Source organism: Oryctolagus cuniculus, chromosome 17 (genome assembly GCF_051225735.1).
Source record: "Oryctolagus cuniculus isolate XC-2025 breed Fujian yellow rabbit chromosome 17, ASM5122573v1, whole genome shotgun sequence".
Classification (NCBI taxonomy): domain Eukaryota; kingdom Metazoa; phylum Chordata; class Mammalia; order Lagomorpha; family Leporidae; genus Oryctolagus; species Oryctolagus cuniculus.
Window position 1 is genome coordinate 48,998,836 of NC_142883.1, and position 24,163 is coordinate 49,022,998.

At 54.6% G+C, this 24,163-nt stretch overlaps 1 protein-coding gene across 19 annotated transcripts in view; it reads right to left on the bottom strand.

Annotated features, from left to right (window-relative positions):
• Positions 1-24,163, bottom strand: part of ITGAE (integrin subunit alpha E) — a 58,007-nt gene that overhangs the window by 11,814 nt on the left and 22,030 nt on the right. For 15 of the 19 annotated variants that reach the window (XR_007911457.3, XR_001795252.4, XR_011383629.2 and 12 more), the window contains exons 4-26: positions 24,059-24,126; positions 23,554-23,671; positions 23,220-23,366; positions 22,754-22,869; positions 22,056-22,207; positions 21,256-21,409; positions 20,622-20,772; positions 20,210-20,277; positions 19,712-19,847; positions 19,248-19,390; positions 18,987-19,127; positions 18,340-18,564; positions 17,339-17,469; positions 14,846-14,961; positions 14,260-14,423; positions 12,267-12,395; positions 8,509-8,582; positions 4,748-4,880; positions 3,511-3,609; positions 2,955-3,037; positions 2,277-2,354; positions 1,369-1,432; positions 1,175-1,282 (exon numbers count right to left, since the gene is read on the bottom strand). Coding sequence is in view for 15 of the 19 variants with exons in the window: in XM_051825357.3 (XP_051681317.1) it covers positions 1,175-1,282; positions 1,369-1,432; positions 2,277-2,354; positions 2,955-3,037; positions 3,511-3,609; positions 4,748-4,880; positions 8,509-8,582; positions 12,267-12,395; positions 14,260-14,423; positions 14,846-14,961; positions 17,339-17,469; positions 18,340-18,564; positions 18,987-19,127; positions 19,248-19,390; positions 19,712-19,847; positions 20,210-20,277; positions 20,622-20,772; positions 21,256-21,409; positions 22,056-22,207; positions 22,754-22,869; positions 23,220-23,366; positions 23,554-23,671; positions 24,059-24,126 (2,798 nt within the window). In the remaining 4 variants the exon portion in view is untranslated. Of the gene's footprint in view, positions 1-1,174; positions 1,283-1,368; positions 1,433-2,276; positions 2,355-2,813; positions 3,038-3,510; positions 3,610-4,747; positions 4,881-8,508; positions 8,583-12,266; positions 12,396-14,169; positions 14,424-14,845; positions 14,962-17,338; positions 17,470-18,339; positions 18,565-18,986; positions 19,128-19,247; positions 19,391-19,711; positions 19,848-20,209; positions 20,278-20,621; positions 20,773-21,255; positions 21,410-22,055; positions 22,208-22,753; positions 22,870-23,219; positions 23,367-23,553; positions 23,672-24,058; positions 24,127-24,163 lie in introns of those variants that run through there. The other 4 variants (XM_017348965.4, XM_070061223.2, XM_089318232.1 and 1 more) reach the window with 3 other exon arrangements.

Consider the following 24,163-nt stretch of genomic DNA (forward strand, 5'->3'; position numbering starts at 1 on the left):
AAATGCAACACCCCCGCCATGAGGAGAATGAGGAAGAAGATCCAGCATTTCCATAAGACAGTGCTGAACTTCAGCTCCGCCACCGACCTGCTCTGCGAACACAGTCTGTTTCAGTAAGCCGAAGGGCTCCCGCCCAGAGGGCACTGGTTCTGGAGCCTCGGGTGCTGTGCCCCAGCCCCAGCCCCAGAGCAGGGGAGATTTCCATTGCCACTTGTTTTCAGACAGCTAATCAAAGAATTTTGTTTCCAAATGGAAGCTGGAAATGTTTAAACTTGCTGTTAACAAATATCCTTAAAAATAAACTACAGCTGAGAACAAGTATTTACAACGTCGACGCCCTCTTTCTAATTGCCAGCAGGCTGTTCTGTAACTTCCTGACTGTATGTTCATTTTTGAACCTTGACGCTTTATGTAACCTGAGGGGGGGGGGGACACACACACACACACACACAAATAGCTGCAGGCTTTGTGGTGCAGCAGGCTAAGCTGCCACTTGCGACACTCACATCCCAAATCAGATTCACTCCCACCTCTGCTCTGATTCAGCGTCCTGGTAATGGACTTGGGAGACTGCAGATGGTGGCCCAAGTACTTGGGTCCCTGCCACCCATATGGGAGACCTAGCTGGAGTTTGCTTGCTCCTGGTTTTGATCTGGCCCAGCCCTGTTGTGGGCATTTGGGGAGTAGACCAGCAGATCGATCTCTGTCTCTCCCTTTCTGTCTCTGCGCCACTTAAGTATATAAAAATCTTTTTAAATAAAGTCAGGAAAGGCCCAGCTTCAGCTGTCATACTGATCAGAGCCCACTGCCTTAGGTTTCAAGGCTGGCTTTGGGAACCAGACTAGAGATATGGAGTCAAAGCAGAGATGGGGAAAGGAAAGGGAGATAATAGGGATGCGGGTAGTGTAAGAAATGTCACATGTTTATCAGTTTTCAAAGGCTACTCAAAAGGTTTGCATTTTTGCTTATGCATCAAGGAGAGAAAAACAAATGTTGCTTTAAGATTTGAGTGGTCGATACTCCTGAACGTGACTTGGGTAATTCACTCCTAATGTTTTCCGAAAGTTCACTAATCTTGTCTTCACTCCTTTTCTAGAACTCAGTTTTTATACCTTTGAGGAACCAGTCACTCCAGACAGAGATGTGTTTGTAATAAAGAATCGTCAGCAAGTACCTGAGTCTTTGTCAGGGCCTTCACTTTTACAATCTGGAGACCTTGTAATTTGACTGGGACACAAATCTGCAGCTGAAATTCGGCTCCAAAGAGATTCTCCCCATGTATCTGCAGATCAAATCAGACAGTAGACAGTCAAGGCTGGCAGGACTCGGCCGCCCGCAGCTCTGCAGGGATGGGCCCTGAGCACTTACGTTGAAGAGGAATTCTTTGTGGTCAGAAAGCCCCCTGCCCATGTTCACGTACATCACTGACGGTCTGCAATTCAGAGGACATGGATTAAGCCTCAGGGGTGCCCTTCTCACTTGGAATGAACTTTAACGCTTCCATGTGGATACACTATTTGGATACACTAGGACAGATGGCACCAGGCCCTTAAGAATCAAAGCTGAATGTCAAAATGTCCAGTAGGGGTGGGTGTGTGGTGCAGCGGTCAAGTCACTGCCTGGGATACTCGCATCCCATATTGAGGTGCCTGGTTCAAGTTCCAGCTACTCTGACCCAGCTTCCTCTTTAGGCTATTTTATTTTTTTAAATTTATTTCCTTGAGAGGTAGTGTTACAGAGAGAGTGGTCTTCCATCTGCTGGTCTACCTCCCAGATGGCCACAACAGCTACAGCTGACCGATCTGAAGCCAAGAGCTTTGTCCGGGTCTCCCACGTGGGTACAGGGGCCCAGGCCATAGCCAAGAGCTGGACTGGAAGTACAGCAGCTGGGACTTGAACCAGCACCCACATGGGATGCCGGCACTGCAATCGGCAGCCCCATGCCACAGCACTGGCCCTGGGCTGGTTCATTTTCTGTTACACCTTAAAGTGATCTTACCTTTCTCTTTATTTCCCAATGTTACAGCCCCTCTCTTTCCTCCATTATATCATGTCAGTTCTCTTTTGTACCAGGACCAGTTGGCACTGCTCCTCTGATAACCACCGGGGGTTTCTAGGACCTGACCAACGGTGCCCTAGAGTTCAGTGTCAGAGCCTTGGGCTCTGAGCAGCCTCTTAGAGAAAGGCAATGCCCACTTCCTCCCTGACTGACTGCAGAGAGTGAAGTATCTGTGACTACAGCAGTCACAGAGGTGTTGGCCCTGGGCACGACTTACTTGGAAAGAGCTGCAACAAAGGCGTGCTTGAATTGAAGGCTGTGGGTCTCTATAGCCGAAGAAGATTTTTCATTGGAACTAGGAATAAGAGTGTTAGTTCACAGTGCATCTGCTTTGTATGTAAATGTTGCATCTGTACATTGGCTCCCTGGGGTTTTGGGAGAGTTGGATAAGAAAAGGCTCTTGGAGGTAAGAAATTAGAATGCAAACGAATCACAACAAGACCATACTTAGACAAACAGTGATTTCAAAGATTTCCGGCATCAACAATTGGGACCACGTGATTCTTAGCTGTGGGGTCATCCTGTGCATTTCTGATGCTTACCAGTAACACCCCCAAGTCACAGCAACCCAAAAATGTCTCTGAATCACCCGTGCTTGAGAATCCCTTCCCAACTGTGCAGTGCCTCCACCCCCAGGCATGCAGGTTAGCAGACAACAGAGTTATGCCAAAGTTAAGCCAGAACTAGAATTCCCATCTGAGCCGCATTGTACACCACAGTTTTATTTGTGAATAAAAGAATATTTTGAATATCTTTGATACCAAGAAAGCTGAGTCACTGCAGAGTAGGTACCTTTTATGGTCTCACTCTGACAGGGCCATAGCTCCCAGCACGCATGTGGGAGGGAGATTTCTTCCAGCGCCACAGCCTACATCTGCGGAGAGGCACTACTTACTTGGTGAAGGTCACGGTGATGTTTGCTGTCCTGTTTGGAAAAGCACTTTCCTCTAGCTGCCAAACTACCAAAACATTTGCCTGCTTTAAAGGGGAAAAAAATTGTCATAGCACCATATTCAAACTGCTTATTACCAACTAAGCAGACCTAGGAGACAGAATTCCTCTTCCCCACAGCGACTTTCACATCCCTTACTCGTGTAAACCTCAAGGTGTGCTGTGAACACAGCATTATTTCCCCTTTGACAGTTGAGGGAACCACTTCAGAGTTCCCCAACACAGAAGGTGGCAGGAGAGGAACTCACCTTGGAGCCAGTAACTTGGCCAGGTGTTCTATCCTCCCCCCAACTTCACCCTGCTTCCCTGAGGCGAGCCAACATTCTGGCTGGCTGTACACCAGAAAACTCTCCCCCATCCCACACTCTCTCCTTTCAGAGCACACAGCAGTTCTAGGCCCAGCTGTAGATTGACCACAGCTGAGATTCAGATGAGGCTAGGATGTAGAAGGCGGTGACCCTAGGGTGGTGCGAACAGCCAACCAGTCAAGGCAGACTCACAGATGACCTCTTGAATATGGGGTGACCGATCTTGCACTTCATGATCAGGACAGAAGCAACTGGCTTAGGGTCATCACACTGAATGTCTGGAGAGGGAGGCTGTTAACACAGAAGATACTTCTTAACAACAACAAAACCGGCAGTCACACCCTGCCAGGAGCTGGGGACACAAATCAGTCTGGGTCCCTTATCTTTCTCACACATTGAATTTACATTCAAGGCCAAGGAATAGTTCTGTGAGCCAGCTACAGAGAACAGCAGTGCAGAAGAAAATGAATTCAGCTCCGGGGAAGCCTGCCAAGTCTTTGTGGGGAAGGAGACACTTGAGCTGGACTGTGGGCCAAGAGCACCCTTGATGCATTGAGAGTGGAAGGCCAGCAGGAGCCCAGGCACTGCCACGCAGCCATTCTCAGCCACGGTTCCTCATCTGGACCACTGGCTGCAGAACCTTATTGGAGGGACTATTTTCTGACTTCTCCCAGGGACGGTATATTCTATATGTATAAGAGATGTTTTCATGTTTGCCTACAAGGGATGCTGTCCTAGCCCAAATAGCCTAAGATGACCAGGGACAAACCTCTACTTTGACAAAGTCAGGTTTACTGACTCATTGCCAAGAGGGAAACTGTGCAGTGGTCCATCTCACCAGAGAGAGGGCTATTCATGGGTTCTGGGGAAGTGTGGAGTTCCAGCAAAACGTAGGCGAAGCAGGGCTGGAAGTGCAGGGGTCAGGCCACATCAGGCCCTTTTCCTTGGAAATGGTTCCATTACTAGAGGTGTGGAAAGCTCCGTCCAGAAACACCACCTGAGGCTCAGCACCTCAGATGGGAACGGACGTTGCTTCTCTTTGTCAAAGTGACAGTGACAGAGAGATGAGTTCATAATAACAGATCGGACCTCAGACAGCCGCGCTTCTGATGGCCTGTGAGCGGGAGAACAGCCTTGCTCGGTGTCGTCCCACTTTGCCACTGCGGGTAAGGCGGGGGGAGGGTCCCAGCCCCAGGGAAAGGCCGGGTAGAATTCACTTTTCCTTTCTCAGTGCCTTAGGGCAGCAGAGCTCGCTTCTCTCCCTGGTTAAGAAAGGCTGCGAGCAGGGATTCATCCAGTTACTACTCATTCATGTGTGAACCAGGAGGAGGGGGAGGCAGCGCCAGGAAGCAGATAGGCGTCCCCGTTCCCATTCCCATTCCCATTCCCATTCCCATTCCCATTCCCATTCCCATTCCCATGTAGTTACCTTTTGCATCCTCTTGAAGTGTAAGTTTCGGGGATAACTCAGAGCCAGACTGGTCATGAAGGAATCCTCCCCAGAGTTAGTCAGGCTGATGTTCATGGTCAGCTCCTTCGTGAGACCTACCACCAGTTCCTGCCTGCACAGGGTATAGATGACAGTGTTACCAGCTCATCCAATCGATAAAACTTGGACGCGCCAGGACAGCATGCTCTTTACTGACTGCTTAGGTAAGTTACTTCAAGGACACCCTTAGCCTGCACTGACTCACCTTTAACATAAGCAAACGCCTGGCCGGCCACACCCATCCCATGGGTTGCTGAGTAAGATAAAATAACATCTACCTTTGACTTAATGCTGACCACGTGCCAAGAACTGTGCTTCACACACTCGACTAATCCCATCAATAACCTTATGAAATAATACAGGGCCCATGTGGCACAGCAGGGTAAGCCACCACTTGGATACCCATATCCCATACCAGAGTGTTGGTTCAAGTCCCAGCTGCTCACTCCTAATCCAGCTTCCTGCTAATGCGTTTCGGGTGGCAGCAGACAATGGTTCAAGTGCTTGGGTCTTTGCCACCCACATGGGAGACATGGATGGATTTCCAGGCTCTTAGTTTCAGCCTGGCCCAGATTGGCTATTGCAGGAGTAAGCATATATATAGGAGATCTATTTCTCTCTCTCTCTCTCTCTCTCTCTCTCTCTCTCTCTGCTTTGCAAGTAGATGAAAATTTTTTAAAACTTAAAAATAAATAGTACAGTTACTCCAGTTTTATAGAAGAGGAAATAAGCCAAGATAGGGTAATTTAAGATTTACTTATTTGAAAGAGTTCTATACAGAGAGGGAGAGAGAGAGAGAGAGATCTTCCATCTGCTGGTTCATTCCCCCAGCCAGGATTGAGCCAGGCCAAAGCCAGGAGCCAGGAGCTTCATCCTGGTCTCCTACATGGGTAGCAGAGGCCCAAACACTTGATCCGTCTTCTGCTGCTTTCCCAGGTGCATTAGCAGAGAGCTGGATTGGAAGTGGAGCCGCACGGACAGGAACTGTCTCCCATCTGGGACGCCAGCCTCGCAGGCTGAGGCTTTACTGGCTACGCCAGGGCGCTGGCCACAAGAGGGGCTATTTTGCCTGAGGTCTAACAACCTCCACGGGGAGTTGGGAGAAGTGAATCTAAATCTGCTCCTACCACCGAGCCACTCTGATCCCAAGCAGGGTTCTCCCCGACACCAGCGCGGTGACTGCACACGGATTTCTGAGCACGTTCTATACACCGCGTGCTCTCTCACTGGAGATCAGTGTGTGTGAGACGCACACACCATTCTGCCCCCACTGAGGCAGCTTCCTTGGCCTCAGCTTTCCGACCCACAAAACCGCCCAGGCCCTTCCAAATTAAAGGCAGGAGTCCATTCAGCCTGGAGAGACTTGTCCTTCCAAATGCTGATGAGCTGTGGGGCCCTGGGCTGCATAACCACTGTCAGCCATTGAAATACACAGGAAAACACTAACCACACCAAGAAAACCTCCTAACCAGCTGAAACGTCCAAAGGCGAAATGTGCAGCTCTGGAAGCAACATGATATGTGTTGTCACTGCTTTGTTTTATTTGACAGGCAGACAGAGCTTCCAAATGCTGTCTCATTATCTAGATGCTCACAACAGCCTGGGTCAGGTCAAGGCCAGGAGCCTGGAACTCCATCCAGGTCTCCTACGTGGGTGGCAGGGACTCAAGTATTTGAGCTATCAGCTCCCAGGGTGCACAGGAGCAGGAAGCTGGAATCAGGAGCGTGACTGGGACTCAAACCCAGGGACTCCGATATGGGACGTGAGCATCTTCCCTGCCAGGCCGAATGCCTGTGCCGTTTGGCTTTTTATCACAGCTGAGAAGAGGCTGGAGATAAGCTGCAGAGACGGTGACAGCCTGCCGTGAGGACCCATCTGACAGAGGAGACGCACACGCCTACAGGCACGGGGATGGGAAGAGGGAGGAGGAGTCAGACCGCGGGGTGAGCAGAGCAGAGACAAATGAACAAGACAGGGAGCCAGTGATGTGTTCCAAGTTTCCAGCTTGCACGGCCGAGTGGTGCCACTGCCAGCAGGAGAGAACCCAGGAGAAAGAGCCCGTCTGGTCTGGGACGTGGCGAGAGGTGTGTGTAGGATGACGAGCTGGAGGAGTAGAAGTGCCCGCTGGATCTGCCGTCCTGGCGTCCAGGGGAAGGGTGAGTGTCACCAGCCTGCTTCACCCAGTGCCTTCCCCTGAGGCCCAGGAACAGTTTCACAGGGCCTGGGATGCCGATGTCTATGTCGGCACAGGTGACTGCCTAGGGAGAGGGGTCTGCAGTATTCATTAGGTTCTTCAGGGGGTGCGTGAACACAGAAAGGTCAAAAACCACTTAGATCAATGCCCTTGAAAAAGAAGAGCTTGCTCACTGTGGACACCAGGGGGCACTGTTGGGCAAGCCGTGTATGCTGTGTCTCTGGCTGGCAGCTGGTGGGGAGGGCTTTCTGGGCTGTGATCCACTCCCTGTTAGAAGCAGCTGGAACGCCTGTTAGGCTGGATTCCAAAGCACTCGAAAGTCCTGAATTGGGTCCTTAGTGATGGGCTGCACCAGGCGTCCCCATCTGAATGCAAGTCCTCCGAATGTCTGAGAGGCCTTACCAGAACGCGGGGTGGGTGCTCTTCTCCAGATGCCAAGTCTGGCCAAGCCGCCATCCGTCTCAGGACACACATGCGGCGTGAGTAGCAATGGAGGGCATGCTAAGGCCACCGTGTGTCCAAAACCACGCGCGTGACCTCGTCGGCCCTTGCCAAGCCCAGCGTGGTCCCCAGAACGTCTGCAGTGCCCGGCATGGTCTCCATGCTGCTCTGCCACACCCAGCAGTCGGGTATAGGTATGCAGCCTTTGAGAGGCGGCAGGTGCAACAGAGAAACTAACTTTCCATTGTGTTGATTTTAAATGGAAACAGCCAGGAGCCAGCATTGTGACACAATGGGTTAAGCTGGCATTGCATATCAGAGCACGGGTTGGACTCCTAGCTGCTCCGCTTCCAACCCAGCTCCTTACTAATGCATCTGGGTAAAGCAACAGAAGACGGCGCAGGGCTTGGGCCCCTGCCACCCTTGTGGGTGACACATTTGGAGCTCTGGGCATCTGACTTTGGCCTGGACCAGCTCTGGCAGCAATTTGGGGAGTGAACTTATGGATGGAAAATCACTCTCTCTACCTCTCCCTCTCTCTCTGTAACTCTGCGTTTCAAATTAATAAGTAAGTCTTTTTAAAAAAAATTGAAATAGTCAAATGGGAGCAGTGACCAGTGTCCCTGCTTCCACCTCTGCCCCAATAGCCTATGCTCAACATGCAGCAAGAACAGCCCTGTTAAAATGCAAGGTCACCCCCTTGTCTGGTTCCCCAGCTCACAGGGAAAGCCCCTAAGAGGACCTCCAGAAACAGTGAATGAATGGGGGGAACTGGGCCAAGGGCGGATCCATGAAAGAGAGCAGCTCCAACTGAGCTTTTCCTTGGAGTGAGGAACAGTGGATTATGAACCTGGCATTGCCCACAACATCAAGAGACCAGGGTTCAAGTCCACCAAATGGCCCCCAAGACCCCATGCAAGCCTGCCTCCTAATCTGTAAGACCGGAATACACATCCCATGTAGCCCTGAGGGCCCAGAAGGGAAGGAGGAGGGGGAGGGTGCACAGCACAGCTGGGGGAGGCTTTGCCCAGCTAAGCCACTGCAGGAATGAGCAGACCCGACTCACGGAGAAACGGCGGTGGCCACGTGTAGCTCCGCGACACAGAACAGCGGGTTCTTGCAGGCCTTCTCGTAGGGCAACTGTAACCAGACAAAGCAGGACGAGATCAGGGACGCCACATTCACCAGCGACCCGGCCAGGGATTGGCCAATCCTTCCCCCCTATCCTGAGCAGCGTGGTCGGAGGGAGGTGGGGGCCCCACAGAGCTGTGACTCTGACGCCATGGCAGCCTGTGAGCCAGGCCTCCGGCCACAGCCAAAGCTGGGTGCACTTTGTGGAAGGGTGGGCGCACCCGCCACATGGACAGCATGTGCACGACACTCAGGACTCCCTCCCTGCTGCGAACAGAGAGGAAGCCACCAACAGAAAAGCTTCCATCCCCACCACAGGTGGCAACAGCAGGAAGGGGCCCACGCACGGAGCAGTGCCAGGGCCTGGCCCACGAGGGCCCCTGCCCTGTGACCAGTTTCTCATCAATGATCGAGCTCCCTTGCAATCTAGCCCATGCATCACAAACTATTCCAGAAAGCTACAGCGGCTTCCAAGGGCTCCATTGAGGTGGAAAAGCCCCAGTTATCTGAGCTGAAAAGTAAAATTCTCTAAAGCCACTAGGTCTAGTTTTTAGCAGGAAGCCACATGGCCACCTGCTTCACTGGGAGTCTCTGGGTTGGCTCCTTGGCAGCCCGGGAGCACCCCAGCGGCGTCTGCTTCCCAGAGAAGGGAACTGTGATTAGCAGAGGTCAGAGCGCGGGGCTCTAACTGGGTCAGCAGCCTTGTACAGGGGCTTCTGCTTTGTTTCTAAAATCGCCTGGTAGCCTGTTCTTTTCAGCCAGCCCCAGTGAACCGGAGGAGTTCAGCACGAAGCTCATTTAGGGCCTCCACCACATTCCTTCATCATTTCATATGTGGGTTACATTCTTTTCAATATCTTTGCAAACCCATACAGTCATAACTGACTGAGACAAGAATCATAAATAGATGTTAAGTAGGCTGCATGACCTCGGGGCCTCTCACTTTCCCGGGGAAACAGCACCAGGGATGGAAGCCATCAGCTCCAGGTGCCACCTGATCTGAGGTGGTAGGGACACGACTCTGCTTCCGTGACAGTCTTGCTAAAAGTGCACAATCTGAACCTGATCACGAAGAAGCCTCAGACAGTCCAGCTTGAAGAACCTTCTACAAAATGGCCTGTGCCCTTCAGAAACCTCCAGGTCAGTGGACAATTTGAAAATATTCTGTGGATAATTCACTGGGTTTCCAGGTATTACTAAAGCTAAAATAAAAGGCATTGGCGCTGCGGCGTAGCGGATAAAGCTGCCTCCTGAGATGCCTGCATTCCATATGGGCAACGGTTTGAATCCCAGCTGCTGCATTTCCGATCCAGTTTCCTACTAATATGCTTGGGAAAGCAGTGGAGGATGGCCCAAGTGCTTGGGCCCCTGCACCTATGTGGGAGACCCTGAAGAAGCTCCTGGCCCCCAGCTTCAGTCTGCCCCAGCTCCCGCCCTTGTGGTCATTTGGGGAGTGAACCAGCACTCTCTATCTTTCCCTCTCCCTCTCCATAACTCTATTAAATAAAATAAATAAAATAGTTAAAAATAAACAAACTACAGGAAGATGGGCCTGACTGAGCATCCCTTCTTTTCAATTCTTTTGGGAGGAAAAGGAAAAAAATAGGAAGTTTTTTTTTAAAAAAAAAGATTTATTTATTTATTTGAAAAGCAGAGTTACAGAGAGAGAGAGGGAGAGAATCTTCTATCCACTGGTATACTCCCCAGATGGCCACAATAGCAGGGGCTGGGCCAGGCTGAAGCCAGGAGTCAGGAGCTTCTTCCTGGTCTCCCACATAAGTGCAGGGGCCCAAGGACTGGGCCATCCTCCACTGCCTTTCCCAAAAAATTGGCAGGGAGCTGGGTCAAGACTGGAGCAGCTGGAACTTGAACCGGCGCCCATAAGGGATACGGGCTCTGCAGGTGGTGGCTTAACTCACTGTGCCACAGCACTGGCCCCAGAAACTTTTGTTAGTAAGTCATTTACTCCTTTTTTTTTTTTTTTTCAAACTGCAAGTCAGAGTGAGAGAGAGAAAGATAACTTCCATTTGCTGGTTCACTCCCCAGATGGCCACAACAGCTGGGGCTGGGCCAGGCTGAAGCCAGGAGCTTCTTCCAGGTCTCCACATGGATGTAGAGGCCCAAACACTTGGGCCATCTTCCACTGCTTTCCCAAGCCCATTAGCAGAGAGCTGGATCAAACTTTCCATTTTCTAAATAGACTTCGGTCTTGTCCATAAAGTCAGCGATATGTTAATTGTTTAAAAGGCTCAACTGCTTTACCAAACACAAGTTACACAGTGATGTGCACTTTTTAATATGCATTTGACATTTATTTTCCAAAGATTATTTGAACAAATTTTGATGGGGCCGGCGCTGTGGCTCAGTGGGTTAAAGCCCTGGCCTGAAGCACCGGTTCTAGTCCCAGCTGCTCCACTTCTGATCCAGCTCCCAGCTAATGGTCTGGGAAAGCAGTGGAGAATGGCCCAAGTGCCTGGGCCCCTGCACCCACATGAGAAACCAGGAAGAAGCTCCTCATTCCTGTCTTCAGATCGGCTCGGCTCCAGCTATTGGGCCATCTGGAGAGTGAACCAGCAGATGGAGGACTTTGCTCGCTCTCTGTCTCTGTCTGTCTGTCTCTCTCTCTCTGTAATTCTGCCCTTCAAATAAATAAATCTTTAAAAAATATATTAAGATTGGGATGGAGAGGGAGTAGGAGATGGGATGGTTTGCAGGTGAGAGGGTGGTTAGGGAGAGAAGAACCGCTATAATCCAAAAGTTGTACTTTCAAAATTTATATTTATTAAATAAAAGTTTTCTATAAAAATATGTATATTAAGATGACAGCCTTTGCTGTGGCACTGGATTTTCCCACTTCCCGGGCAGAGGGGCCGCGTGGACTTCACCAGCTTGTCTGTTCCCACTCACTCTGTGTGACTGACATGTGCAGAGGGTAGCAACCAAAACCGGAGCTAAAGGTTTCTATGACCTAATTCATCCAGAACATTTTTATTAAAGACAGAGACAGCGGCGAGCGTGCTATGATGACCTAGGAACACACTTTGCTACCTGGAGCTTGCTTGTGCCTGCTGGACTGCTTCTCTGGAGACCAGATTCACTCCCGCCAGCTGTAACTACTACCGCCCTCCCTGCTGGTGTGTCCACACTCTACAAGGAGGTGGGTTAAACAGCCTGGCGGCCAGGGCTCCATGGGGTGGGAAAATCCCCTCAGACCCCAGAGGGTCAGCGAGCTGACTCTTCACTCTCCGTGATCTCCCTTACTCATAAGAACCGCTTCTTGTGACACTCCCCACCGGGGCACTGGAGCAGAGGTTGGGGTGCAGGTGGGTGGGGCCAGACATTCGGCCTGTGGGCTGGGTTCAAGTGGCAGCTCACCAGAGGGCACCTTTTCTGCAACGCAGGGCAGGATGGCTCCAGCGCAGCCCCCTCAAGGGAGCCCCACCACCCCCCATCAGAGACCCTTGCCATGGAAGGGCGGCCGTCTGCAACTCACATGCTGCACCTCTGAGTGACCAGAAAGCAAACGAGTCCTGGGTGGGTGGGTGGGTGGGTTTGGATACCTCCAGGACTCGGCCACCCCATTTGTAGAGTGAGGGGCCTACATGCAGCCTGAGGCCTGTCCATCCCACTCACATATCCCGTGGGGTCAGGGGAGCCGGTGCTTTGTGTGGGACAGCCCCCCGGGCAGGTCACCTGGAAGATGGCGGTGGGCTCCGTGTACTTGTCCAGGATGGGCTGGGGGCGGTCCCACTGTCCCTCCTGGGTCTGCAGTCGGTAGCTGACCTTGACAGTGATGTTGGAAAAGCAGTCTTCCTCACAGAGCTGTGGGATCCGTGCCGGAGAACAGGTGAAAAGGAGAATGCTTTTAACCATGACAGAGTCACAGTAAGAAATAAACAACAGAGGTGGTGAGTCAGCAGTCCCAACCACCTTCCAAAAATATTAAAATGGGCATCAGCACCGTGGTGTAGCGGGTAAACCCACTTACGGTGCAAGCATCCCATATGGGTGCCAGTTCAAGTCCCAGCTGCTCCACTTCGGATCCAGCTCCCTGCTAATGGTCTGGGAAAGCCCTTGCGGTGCCCACATCCCATCTCAGATGCCAGGGTTTGAGCCCTGGCCCCATTCCTGATCCCAGCTTCCTGCCATGCGGATCCTCAGAGGCACTGGGGTTCCTGCCCCTCCGTGGGAAACCTGGACTGAGTTTCTGGCTCCTAGCTTCAGCCTGACTGAGCCCAAGCTGTTGCAGGCACTTGGGGAATGAACCAGCTGATGGGAGATTCCTCTGTCTCTCTCAATAATGAAATAAAATGAGGCTTTCTACCATAACAGTTTTAAAACACTGGAGAGTTTGTGAACGTGACCCCTGGCAGAAAAATGTAGCTTTTACACAGACACGCAAGAAACTCGTTCTTAATCCGGGCATTGGCCTGGAGGTCAGGACACCCATGGCCCAAACTGGCATAGCCGCGTTCAGTATCTGGCTCTGGTTCTTGACTCCAGCTTCCTGCTAACTTTGGGAGGTCACAATGACAGCCCAAGCAAAGGGATCCCTGCCACCCCCTAGGGAGACCTGGATTGAGTCCCTGGCTACCAACTTTAGCCAGGCCCAGCCCCATTGGGTGGAGGCATTTGGGGATCCAGCAGATGGGAACGCTCTCTGTGTCTGTCTCTGTCTCTCTTTCTCTCAAAAAAAATTACAATCAACTTGGAAGCAGATTTGTGGTCAGAAGAATAATTCATGAATTTGTTTATTGAAATAAACAATCCCCATTAGTCCAAAGTTCTGGGTCCTACTAGGCTGAGTTCTGGTTCATTCCCCAAATTCTTGTAATGGCCAGGTCTGGGTCAAGCTGGAGCCAGGAGTCAGGAACTCCATCCGGGTCTCCCACGTGGGTGGGAGGGGCCCAAGCACTTGGGCCGTCTTCTGCTGCCTTCCCAGGCCACGGCAGGGAGCTGGATCTGAAGTAGAGCAGCTAGGGCTCCATCCAGCATGCTGATATGGGATGCTGGCATTGCAAACAGTGGCTTAACCCACGATGCCACAACACTCCCCTTTCTTTTTCTTTTTTTCTATTTCTACCTTTGAGTTGTTTAGTTTTTCTGATGGTGACTTGCCTCCAGCTCCCGTTAGTACCAGGTGAGGCTGGGGAACATCGGGGAGGGGCGCTCGTTCTGCCTGGTTGTTACTAAGAAATGCCGGCTATCAGGGCATCTCCCTTTCCGTCCACTTCTAGGAGACTCAGAGCCCGCCCTCCACGACAGCAGCATTTCTGCTATAATCGCCTCCAGCTTCCGCGCCATTATGTGATTCTTGGTCCATTATGACTATTTTTAAACATGTATTTGAGAGGCTCCCACGTGCTGGTTCACTCTCCAACCGCCCACAATGGCCAGAGCTGGGTTGAGCTAAAGCCAGGAGCCAGAAATCGTGGTGGGCAGGCACCCAGTTACCTGAGCCACCCCTGTGGCCTCCCCAGGCCTGCATCAGCAGGAAGCTGGAGCTGGGAACCGAAGCTCGGTACTCCGATGTGGGACACGGGCATCTTAGCCGCTATGCCAACCGCCTGCTCCCTGCCATGACCGTCTTCCTCACCTCGTTTGCGTGAGGAACACGCACCGCTCACTTGCAGTCTTTTCTCAAGGACAGGCGGCTCCAGACTCCCGCCTGAACTCCTCCACGCACCTGTGCCTCCGTGGAGGTGAGCTGAAAGTTCTCACGCACAGAAGAGCCATTGGCCCACTCCTTCAGCTGGCCGAGACAGGTTCTCGTGTTTAGGCACTGCAGCCTTCTCCTGGGTTTCAGCACGTCCACGTCCAGCGTGAAGTTGAGGGCTGTCCCTCCGAGGTCTGGGAATGCACATCAGGCTGGGAGGGGCCTCGACCTGCCCCCACCAGTGGCCCACCCTCCCTGCCCCGGGAAACAGCAGCCCCGCAAGGGTCAGGAAGGGGGATGTGGAGAGGCCAGGCCTCCTTCGTTTCGCCAATCCCACCCTGACCTGGGAGACACAGACAGAGGAACGCCCTTCCCAGCTGCCCTGCACCAGCACAGCGGCGGGCACAGCAATGGGACTTGGAACCTTCTTCTGAGTCTTCTACCTGAAACTCAGCCCTGAGGCGAGGACCCCATACCGTGCTTCACAATAGGGTCAGAGTGTGGCCTGCAAGGCTGGGACCTCATGGAAGCACCCTCTGCAGCCGCCTTCCCTGCCCCTGCCACAGCCAGAGAGCAATGTCCCCTAAGGCCCAGGCTCAGCCCAGCTGCCTCTTACCTGACTTGGAGCTGCTATTAAAACACAAAGTCGCCATCGTGCTGCCGTTGAAACCAATTGGCAGTTGGCTGGGTTTGAAGTTCATGGACACATTCAGACGAACCACGGGCCGGGAGCTACGCAACACAACAAGGAGGACCATGAGAAGTGGCGGGGGGACTTGTCGGGGTGTGCTCGGCTGGTGCATGCGTGCATCCAGGGGATTTCCACTGAACATCTCCAATACGCAGGTGCTGCGCTGAGTCCTCAGGACCCAGGAAGGAAAGAGGCAAAGCCCTGCTCTGGTATGAAAGCAGTGGGCAAATACACAAAAGAGGGAAACTGTGTACTGTAACAGCAGGATAAACATAACGCAAGATAAAGTAATAGAGGCCAGGTGGTAGGGATGGCCTCACTGATGGGGAGCATTTAAGTAGAGATCTGTTAACAAGAAAGAGCTGCCGGTGGCACAGCGGCTTAATGCTCTGGCCTGAAGTGCTGGCATCCCATATGGGCGCCGGTTCAAGACCCGGCTGCTCCACTTCTGATTCAGCACTCTGCTATGGCCTGGAAAAGCAGTAGAGGATGGCCCAAGTCCCTGGGCTCCTGCACCTGCGTTGGAGACCTGTATTAAGCTCCTGACACATGGCTTCGGATCGGTGCAGCTCCGGCCATTGCAGCCAATTGGGGAGTGAACCAGTGGATGGAAGACCTCTCTCTCTCTCTCTGCCGCTCCTCCCTCTGTGTAACTCTGACTTTCAAATAAATAAATACATCTTAGAAAAGAAAGAGCTGCCCAAGAGCCAGTGTTATGCCGTAGTAGAGGAAGTTGCTGCCTGTAATGCCAGCATCCCAGTGAGCATTGGTTCAAGTCCCGGCTGCTCCACTTCTGATCCAGCTCCCTGCTAATGTACCTGGGAAAGCAGTGGAAGCTGGTTCAGGTGCTTGGGCCCCTAAACCCATGTGGAAGAAGCTCCTGGTTTCAGCCTGGCCCAGCCCCAGCCATTGTGACCATTTAGGGAGTAAACCAGCAGATGGAAGACCTCTCTGTGTCTCCCTCTCTCTCTGTAACTCTGCCTTTCAAATAAAATAAATCTTTTTTTTTTTTTAAGAGATGCCTATGTAGAGCTGAAGGAAGAGGAATTATAAGCAGCAAGCGTGGCTAGTGCAAAGGGCCTGTGGCAGGAATGAGCTTGCTTTGTCTGAGGAAGGCAAAGGTCAGCAAGACTGGTGAAACAGAGAAGTGACAGGAGATGGGAGTGGAGCGGTGGGTAGGGCCAGGTCACAGGCAGCCCTAGAGGCCACGCTAAGGAGTCTGGGTTTACTCTAAGTGGGAGCCATGGAGGGGTCTGCAGCAGCAAAGTGCAGGACCACTCTGGCAGCTAGATGGAGAACGGAACATGGAAGAGGGAAGAGGAGGAGCTGCGGTGCCCACAGAGCCAGCGTGGGCTTGCTGATGGGGTGGAGAGGGAGGGAGAAGATTCTGGAGGATGTGTAGGTTTTTGTCCTGAATGTGTGGGCAGATGACGACAGCATTGCTGAGACAGGAAGCCTGAGGGAGCGGCAGATCTGGGGGAATGAAGGCTGGGTGAGATGCAGAGCCCAGTCTTAGGCGCACACACGTTGCGCAGTGGCTGAGCAGGGGCAAGCGGACAACCAAGCCCGAGCACATGCGGGGGATGAGCAGACAGGAGCTCCGTCCAGTTATTTCTAGCGACAGGGCCAGGGCTCAAGCGTCCCTGGGGATGGAGCCTGGCAGCTCCAAGGTTCCCCATGGTAACAGCAGCCACCAGGAAGCACTGCGTCAGACACTTTGTGCATATAAGGGGGCTTCAAAAAGCTCATAGAAAATGCGTACTGTCAAAAACTTAGATTTGAAACTTGGATTTCAAACAATTTTGGATCAAACAAAATAACCTTGTATCTTAATTCCATTTTCCAAAAACTTTTTAAATGATTTTTGAAAGTGTATTTTACTTATTGATTTTATTTAAAAGGCAGAGCAACAGAGAAAGACAGAGAAAGGGATCTTCTATCCGTTGGTTCACTCCCCAAATGCCCGCAACAGCCAGGGCTGGGTCAGGCCAAGGCTGAATGCCTGGAACTCCATCCGGGTCTCCTATGTGAGTGGCAGGGACCTAAGTACCCCTCACCTACTGCCTCCCAGGGTGCAGATTAGCAGAGAGCAGGGACTGAAATGCAGGCACTCGGATGTGGGATACAGGAGCCCCAAGCAGCATCTTCCCCTCCTCAGAATCCCCGCCCATAGTCCTCACTACTCCATGCTGTTCCTGACTATAGATAGAAAGGGAAGTTGGGACTTGGAATCAAATAGCCTGCCCCAGAGCACACCTACAAGTGAGAGCTGAGGTTCAAGGCCAGACTTCAGAATACCAGCCCTTACCCCCTGCACTTCCTCCCTCCCTCCCACCGCACTGGGGCTTTGCATGAGGCCACTTAGGGCAGGCAAGTGGGTGAGGCTGGGGCCCAGGACCCCAGAAGGCAGACTCCTACCGGAGCACAACTGCTCGGCCCAGCGTGCCCACAGTGATGTCAGCAAGGCCATCGCCACTGAAATCTGAGCCACCGGCCACAGATATGCCGAAGTAATGGAGTCCTGTGGCCACGGCTGAGGCCTTGATCCGCTGTGGAGACAGAAACACAACGCATGGCAGCGGGGCGGGGTGGGGGCAGCAGCAGCCACCATCCCGCCACCATCCCGCCCCCGGGCTCCTCCATCTAGAAACAGGAAAGAGGGCAAGGCTTCCCAGAGGAAGTGGCACTGGGATGGAGACCCGAGAGGCAGGTGCGACTTGCTAGGGGACAATGAAGGGAAGGGTGAAGTGTGGGGAAAATCAAGGGCTTTGGAGAGGCAGGCACAGGGTGGGAGAGGGGGAGGCCATGAGAGCTGGGCATGGTGGGTGGGCATCCGGGGAGAGGGGTGAGCTGGGCTGGTGGCTGGGGAATGGAACAGAAGGGCTGGATTTGAGAGCGAGCAAGACTCATTAGGACGTGGGCACCGACACAGTGCCCAGTGTCCAGCCAATCCCAAGCTTCTGCTGTGGAGAATGGAGGTAGGTGGGGGACAGAAAGGCAGCCACTCTAGGGGGAAAGGATGGCCCTGCTGGGCCAAGGAGCATGAGACCCCTGGGGGCCTTCCAGGGGGAGGTGGCTCCAGAGTAGCTGGGAGTGGAGGGCTGTGTCCATCAGAGATGTGGTGTGAGAGGCTGGCAGCCGGGCCTGGGGGACAAGAAGTAAGCAGGGAGGGTCTTGGGGAGGCAGGAGCCAGAGAAAGAGCAGAGAGGAAGGAGAGAGCTGAGGCGGTCCAAGGAGGGAGGGAGGTATCAGTCAGGGGAGGAGACAGACATTGTCCCCCCACTGAAGGGTCTGCCGGGAGGCCCTGGCCCGGAACCTCCCCTTCACTGGGCACCCCCAGCCCCTGAGGCCTGCCCGGCACTGGGGACCACTGCCGACCTCAGGTTCCAGAGGGGAGGCAGCAGAGGGCCCAGGGTCACCTGTGAGGGGCTGGTGAAGAGACCGTCCCGGCGTCCGTTGTAGATGTACACGCTGCCGAAGCTGGCGCCATCGTCTGCCCCGACACCCTCCAGGGGGGCCCCGATGGCCACATCCGTGAACCCGTCCTGACTGATGTCCCCCACAGCCGCCATGGCGAAGCCGAAGCGGGCATCAGTGAGCCCCGGGGGCCCGCTCAGTGTGTGTTCCAAGGAGAAGGAACCAGCCTGTAAAACACACAGGCAGCTCGGGGCTGAAGGGCGAGCACACCCCAGGGCCACCCAGGAGGTACCCCTGCGCCCCCGCACCGGGCTGGTTGATCCTGCTTTCTCAGCAGGTGTCTGAGGCTCAGAGGAGGGGTGGGGCCAGTGGTCAAGCTGGAGTCCGCCTGCCTTCAAGGTCAGGGCCCAGAGCCTGCCTCCTCTACTCCCATGGGCAGGGGCACCCAAGTGCCTGTCCTGGCTCTCCCACACACTTGCTGTCTCAGCACCACAGGTGAGATAGCAAAGTGCACCCCACAGCGAGAAGGGGTGTGATGGTCCCTCACTGCCCATCAGGATGAGCTATGGCAGGGGGAGTACAGCCACCCCCGCCCCCCGCACCTCCCAGTACTGCCCGCTGGCTGGGCTGAAGACAGAGACCAACCCACCTGCTCATGCAGCCGGTACACGTAAACTCTGCCTTCCTCTTTATGGATATGGTAAAACGGAGCAGCCACCAGCAACAAGTCGGTGGTCCCATCCATGTCGATGTCCACGGGGCACAGCTCAGAGCCAAAATAGGACCCCATCTACAGCCCAGGAGGACCAGTGCTCAGGGAGCGCTGTCCTTCCCCCCACCGTTACGTACCCCCACCAGGTGCCTCCAGATCCCGCTCCCCAACAATGGAGGGGGCTTCCCCGGCAGGTACCTGCTCTCCTTCTAGCACCTGCGCGAAAGCGGTCCGTGCATCCTGCTTCTGGAGCTCAAACACTGCCCCTCGCTGCTTGTACCGTGGAGCCCCTGCCACGTAGGTGAGGCCACAGGCCTTGTGCAGCACGGCCACTGAGTAACCTGGGGAGGCGGAGGTGGCGCCTAAGAACAGGTGCTCAGCCGCCTGGGCCCTGGGAACTTCACCTTCCCAGCACCAATCATGGTCACACGATGCACATACTGCCGTGTATGGCTCAGCATGGAGCCCCGCAGCCACCCCCACACCATCCCTACGTAGAGGCCAGGGGATGCCCACCGCAGTAAAGGAGAGATCACTGCCTCCCACTCCACCCCACGCAGGAGTCTCAGTGTGACCCATGTGACCAACCAGGGCCCGCCCCCTTGAGGAAGTGGAATGCAGCCTAAGGCACAGTCTCAGAGGTGGGGTCTCATCCGGCTCACCCAGGTAGCCGTACTGCGCAGCCTCAGCATCAGCCGCAGTGTGGTTGAGGAAGCGGCCCTGGCGGCTGTGCATGTGGTAGAGCAGGGCGCCTCCGGACCAGTCAAAGGCCCCGACAGCGCCAAGCAGCACCTGCTCCTGCAGGGGCGGGGAAGGGGGCCAGTGAGCCGGAGGGAGCCAGGTGCCAATGCAGCAAACCTCGCTGAGGGCAGGGGTGCACTCTGAGGTCTGGACCCGCAGGGCCTGAGAAGCCGGCAGGATAGGGAGACTGCCCCAGGCTCCTGCCTTGGATGGGTGACACTGTCAGCGTAGATGCCTCAAGAAGCTAACCGGGGGTCCCCTGCACCTCCTGGAACCACCGGGAGCTCTGCCTGCAAACTGACACAGGCCCAACCCTGTCTCGCTTGGCTGTGTTAAGAGCAACTACTGGGGTCCTGAGTCCCTGGGTACCAGCCCGATGCCCACAGGTGAGCCTGCCTGGGGCCCTGTGGGCCACGTACCTCGTCCAGGATCTGGGCACTGAAGCCAATCTGTGCCAGCTGGAAGTGGAGGGCCTCTCCGACTGCGCCTGGGAGCCAAGAAGCCCGTGAAGTGTGACCAGGTGGGGAAATGCACCCGGCAGCGGGCTCACGGCAGACATGGGCGCTGCTTCGGCAGCTAATGCCCAGTAGGTGTGGGCGGAGCTCCGGAGAGAAGGAGCTCTGTCCCCGTGTTTCTCCAGCCCCGGATCAGGTCCTCAGAGCCTTGTGGGGATTCCAGCAAGCTGGGGAGGGGAGGGCTGGGGGACTGCGGCCGTTTTAGACATGGAACAGCAGAGGCCCAGAGAGGGGACAGGAACTGCTTGTGCCTCGTGGAAGTCAGACAGAGGCGAGGCTGGGGGCGCAGGGCCGGGCCGGACCCCCGAGCCCTCACCTTCCGTGCGGATGATGCTTTGCTGCAGCCTGCTCAGCAGCCCGTCCAGCGCCGAGTAGTTGGTCACCTTGAAGGCGTGGGTCTCATCAGGGTCCGAGGCGATCAGCTTCAGCTCCTGTTCAGTCTGATGTTTCTTAAATGCATCTCCCACCTGCACCGAGGCACTGGGTCACTGGGGCAGCCCAGGGAGGGCTGGCTGATTCCTCAAGCCCCAGTGGCTCACCAGGCCACGAGAGCGAGCCGGGCGCCCCTACATGCCCTCCAGGGCCCCCTTCACCTGCCTCCTTCTGTCCCCACACTCTTGGAGCCAAACTCCAGTTTTCCCAAGCTCCATGTGCTTTCCTGGGCCCACCAGGCTCCTTTTCCTGTCTGCACATGCTGGTCCCTCTGCTGTGCCCCGCGTCAGCCAGTACTGTCTGTGCTCCAGCACCACCTCCTCCAGGAAGCTCCCTGATGTTCCCCCTGCGTGCTTCCCCCATCACTACTCAGCCAGCGAGCTGTGACTGCCACTAGGAAAGGGACAGGAAGTGGGGACACCGGATGCGGGGAGCAGGACACTGTTTTCAGGAGGCCCTCTGTTCCCCACCCCAGACTGTGCAGGGTCTGGCGGTGGCCCCCAGCACCAGGCTCTCACCCCGATGGCAAAACGTTCAATGCCCTGCATCTTGGGTGAGTTGATGACAACCGTGAGGTTGAGGGGGTCCTCGAATGTGTCCCCGTCGGTGAGCACCACGATGACCTTCGAGGCCTTTTTTCTGGAGCCGTGCCTCTGCGTGAAGATGTCGTCTCTGTCGGAGAGTTACCGTGAATGAGGAGCAGTTTGCCCAGGGGTGCGTGGGCTCAGGGGTAGAGCTGACTCCCTGGCCTGTGTTAGAACTGGAGAGGATTACCCAGCCCTCCCAGAGGGGGAACAGCGAGGCATCTGCAGCACAGGTGTCTCCCTCCTCGCTGCTCCCAACACAAAGGTGCCGGACAGCGCTTGAGTGTGGCCCTTTCATGCGTGCGCAGGAACAGTGACGGCATGAGAGCCACAGGCCAGGCCAGGCCAGGCGGCGCAAGCCTGGTCTGTGCTGAGGTTTCAGCTCTTCCACGGTGAGAAGAATCCTCAGAGAGTCCCACAGGGCAAGCACCGTTAGCATCCTCATTTTAACGGAAACTGAAGCACAGAGCGGGGTGGCTCCCTTGCCCAGGGACAAGCTGGAAGTGGGATCTGAACCCCCACGGCCTGTCCCTGTGTGCTCGGCTCTACAGCCTCGTGCAGGAAGACGTCTCTGGAAGAGCTTTTGGAGGGCAGCCCCCACAGGGCAGTTGAAGCCTCAGCCCCTCCTCTCTCAGAGCCATCCCGCCACCCACAGTGCCCCTGTGCAGGCCCCAGGCAGCCCCCACCCCCACCCCGGTGCAAGGTCAGGTCATTCCTGCAACGCTCACACTCACAGCACGTGCTGAATGGCCGAGGCAGTCCTGGTGACGTTCCTCACTTGAGTGATGTTCTGGACCTTGGCGAGGGAGGCTGTCATATTCTGGCTGTCCTGAAGGTTGAACTCTGTCTGGATGACCCGCCCATATTGCACCAGGGCGAAGCTGCACTGGAGGGGGAAGGAGGGGTAACGGGGTGTTGGCAGAGTGGCCATCCCCAAGGCCACCTCTGGCACTGAGAGGCTCCCCCTGAAAGCGGTGGATACATGCACCCATTCTACTTTGTCTCTGGGCAGAAGGGAAATTTCCAATTAGGCAAGTAATGATGGAAGAGAGAATCACAGATTTCCCCCTGAATCTATGTCCCACTCCACAGTGACTGTGAGACTGGGATATCAGCAAATGTGATGCCGTCTTGAAATCAGCCATGTGCACTGGCTCTTGCCTAGGGTTGCTGCCCTGAAAAGGTTGGGCTACAGGAGACAGACAAGTGAGTGGGGCCCTCTTAGACCACCCAGCCACAGACGAATGACCAGATGCCTGCAGCTAAAGGTAACATCAAGACCGACAGAAGAACCACCCAGCTGAGCCCAGCCCAAATACCTCCTGACCCACAGAGCTATGAGCAAATGAAGCACTGCTTATTTTAAGGCAGGCTGTCACAAAACAGTAGATAAGTAACAGGTGATATGAGACTGGCTCTTAGGGAGGCCCACCTCAAAACACTTCTCACTGAAGTTCGTCATCATGTTGGCGATGAAGTCTTTGGCTCTCTGGAAGTCTGGGGGGTCAATGCTTCCTGAACCATCTAGGACGATAGCAATCTCGGTGCCTGGCCAAGACAGCAAGCAGGTCAGGAGTGGGTGTGGGGTTTGGGACAGGAGTGAGGGCAGCATGTCCTGCCTTGTAGGGCACACACACCCCCACCTCCTCTATGTCCTGAGGGCTCAGTTCAGGGAAGAAGCCAGGCACGCTCCCAGGAGCAAAGCTTTTGTCTCAGAGGCAGAGGGAGCTGGAATGGGCTCTGCTCTTTCTGTGTGAGTCACGACTCCCATCACTCCTGCTCTCTGGCCTGAGTTTCCCCATGTGTAGGATAGGACTGGCCAGACATGTGCACACAACCACTGCTTTCCATCTCCTGGAGCAAGGCACTCCTCACCCCTGGAGGCCACCTCTTCTCACCTGCCTCTTCTTCCTCTTCCTCCTCCTCCTCTGCCTTCTCCAGAGCCCGGCGCCACCTGGCTGTGCTCTCTTCCTCCCCCATGCCGCCTTCTTTGTTTTGATAGCAGTCTCCAGCATCCACACGTACATGTGGATCCAGGTGATTCTCTTCAAAGAACATGCATGGAAGAGCCCAGAACTGGATCCCAATTCCTTTCACACAAGGCCTCCACCCTGCCTTGCCTTTCTCTGGGCCTCAGGGTCCCTCTGCATTCTCCAGGGGCTGCTGCCCCTCTTTGGAGACCGAAGGGGATTTCTGTAAGCTGTCCAAGGCCAGTGTGGGTTCAGTTCTTACCAAGATCAATGAAGGAGACCTGGGTTCGGGGACGCAGGTCAGAGTCCAGCAAGGTGCAGTTGCCTGTGAGCTCTGAGCTGAGGCTGTGGGGCTGCCTAGACTGCATTTGGGTGCATATCTGATGAGAGAGAAAAGACTGGTCACCCTATATCCCTAGCCCCAGCCAACTGTCACCCTATCCAGAATGCAGGGACTCAATCAGGTAGGTGACACAGAAACAGCTACCTAGCTACTCGCTCACCAGGGGCAGGAGTCAGTGTTGGGATCAGAGCAGAGGTCAGCCCCTGGGACAGGTGTTCAGGTCACAAGGTACACCTGGGGCAGCCCTGGCATCAGCCTAGGTAGTCAGAGATACCGACAGCCGTGGGGCTGGTCCTAGGGAGATGGCTGGGCTCAGCCCTGGGCATAACATGCCAGTCAGGACGGGTCTCCAAGCTAGGGTCACCCACAAGGGTCAGCACCTGCCTTGTTGGGGCCTTGCACATTGCCACACACACACACTCACCAAAACACCATGGTGGTTCCGGACCACTGTCACTCCCAGGTGCTTCCCCTTGGACATGGGGACATGCTCTGTAACACAGAACTCAGGTAGAAAGGCCAGGGCACT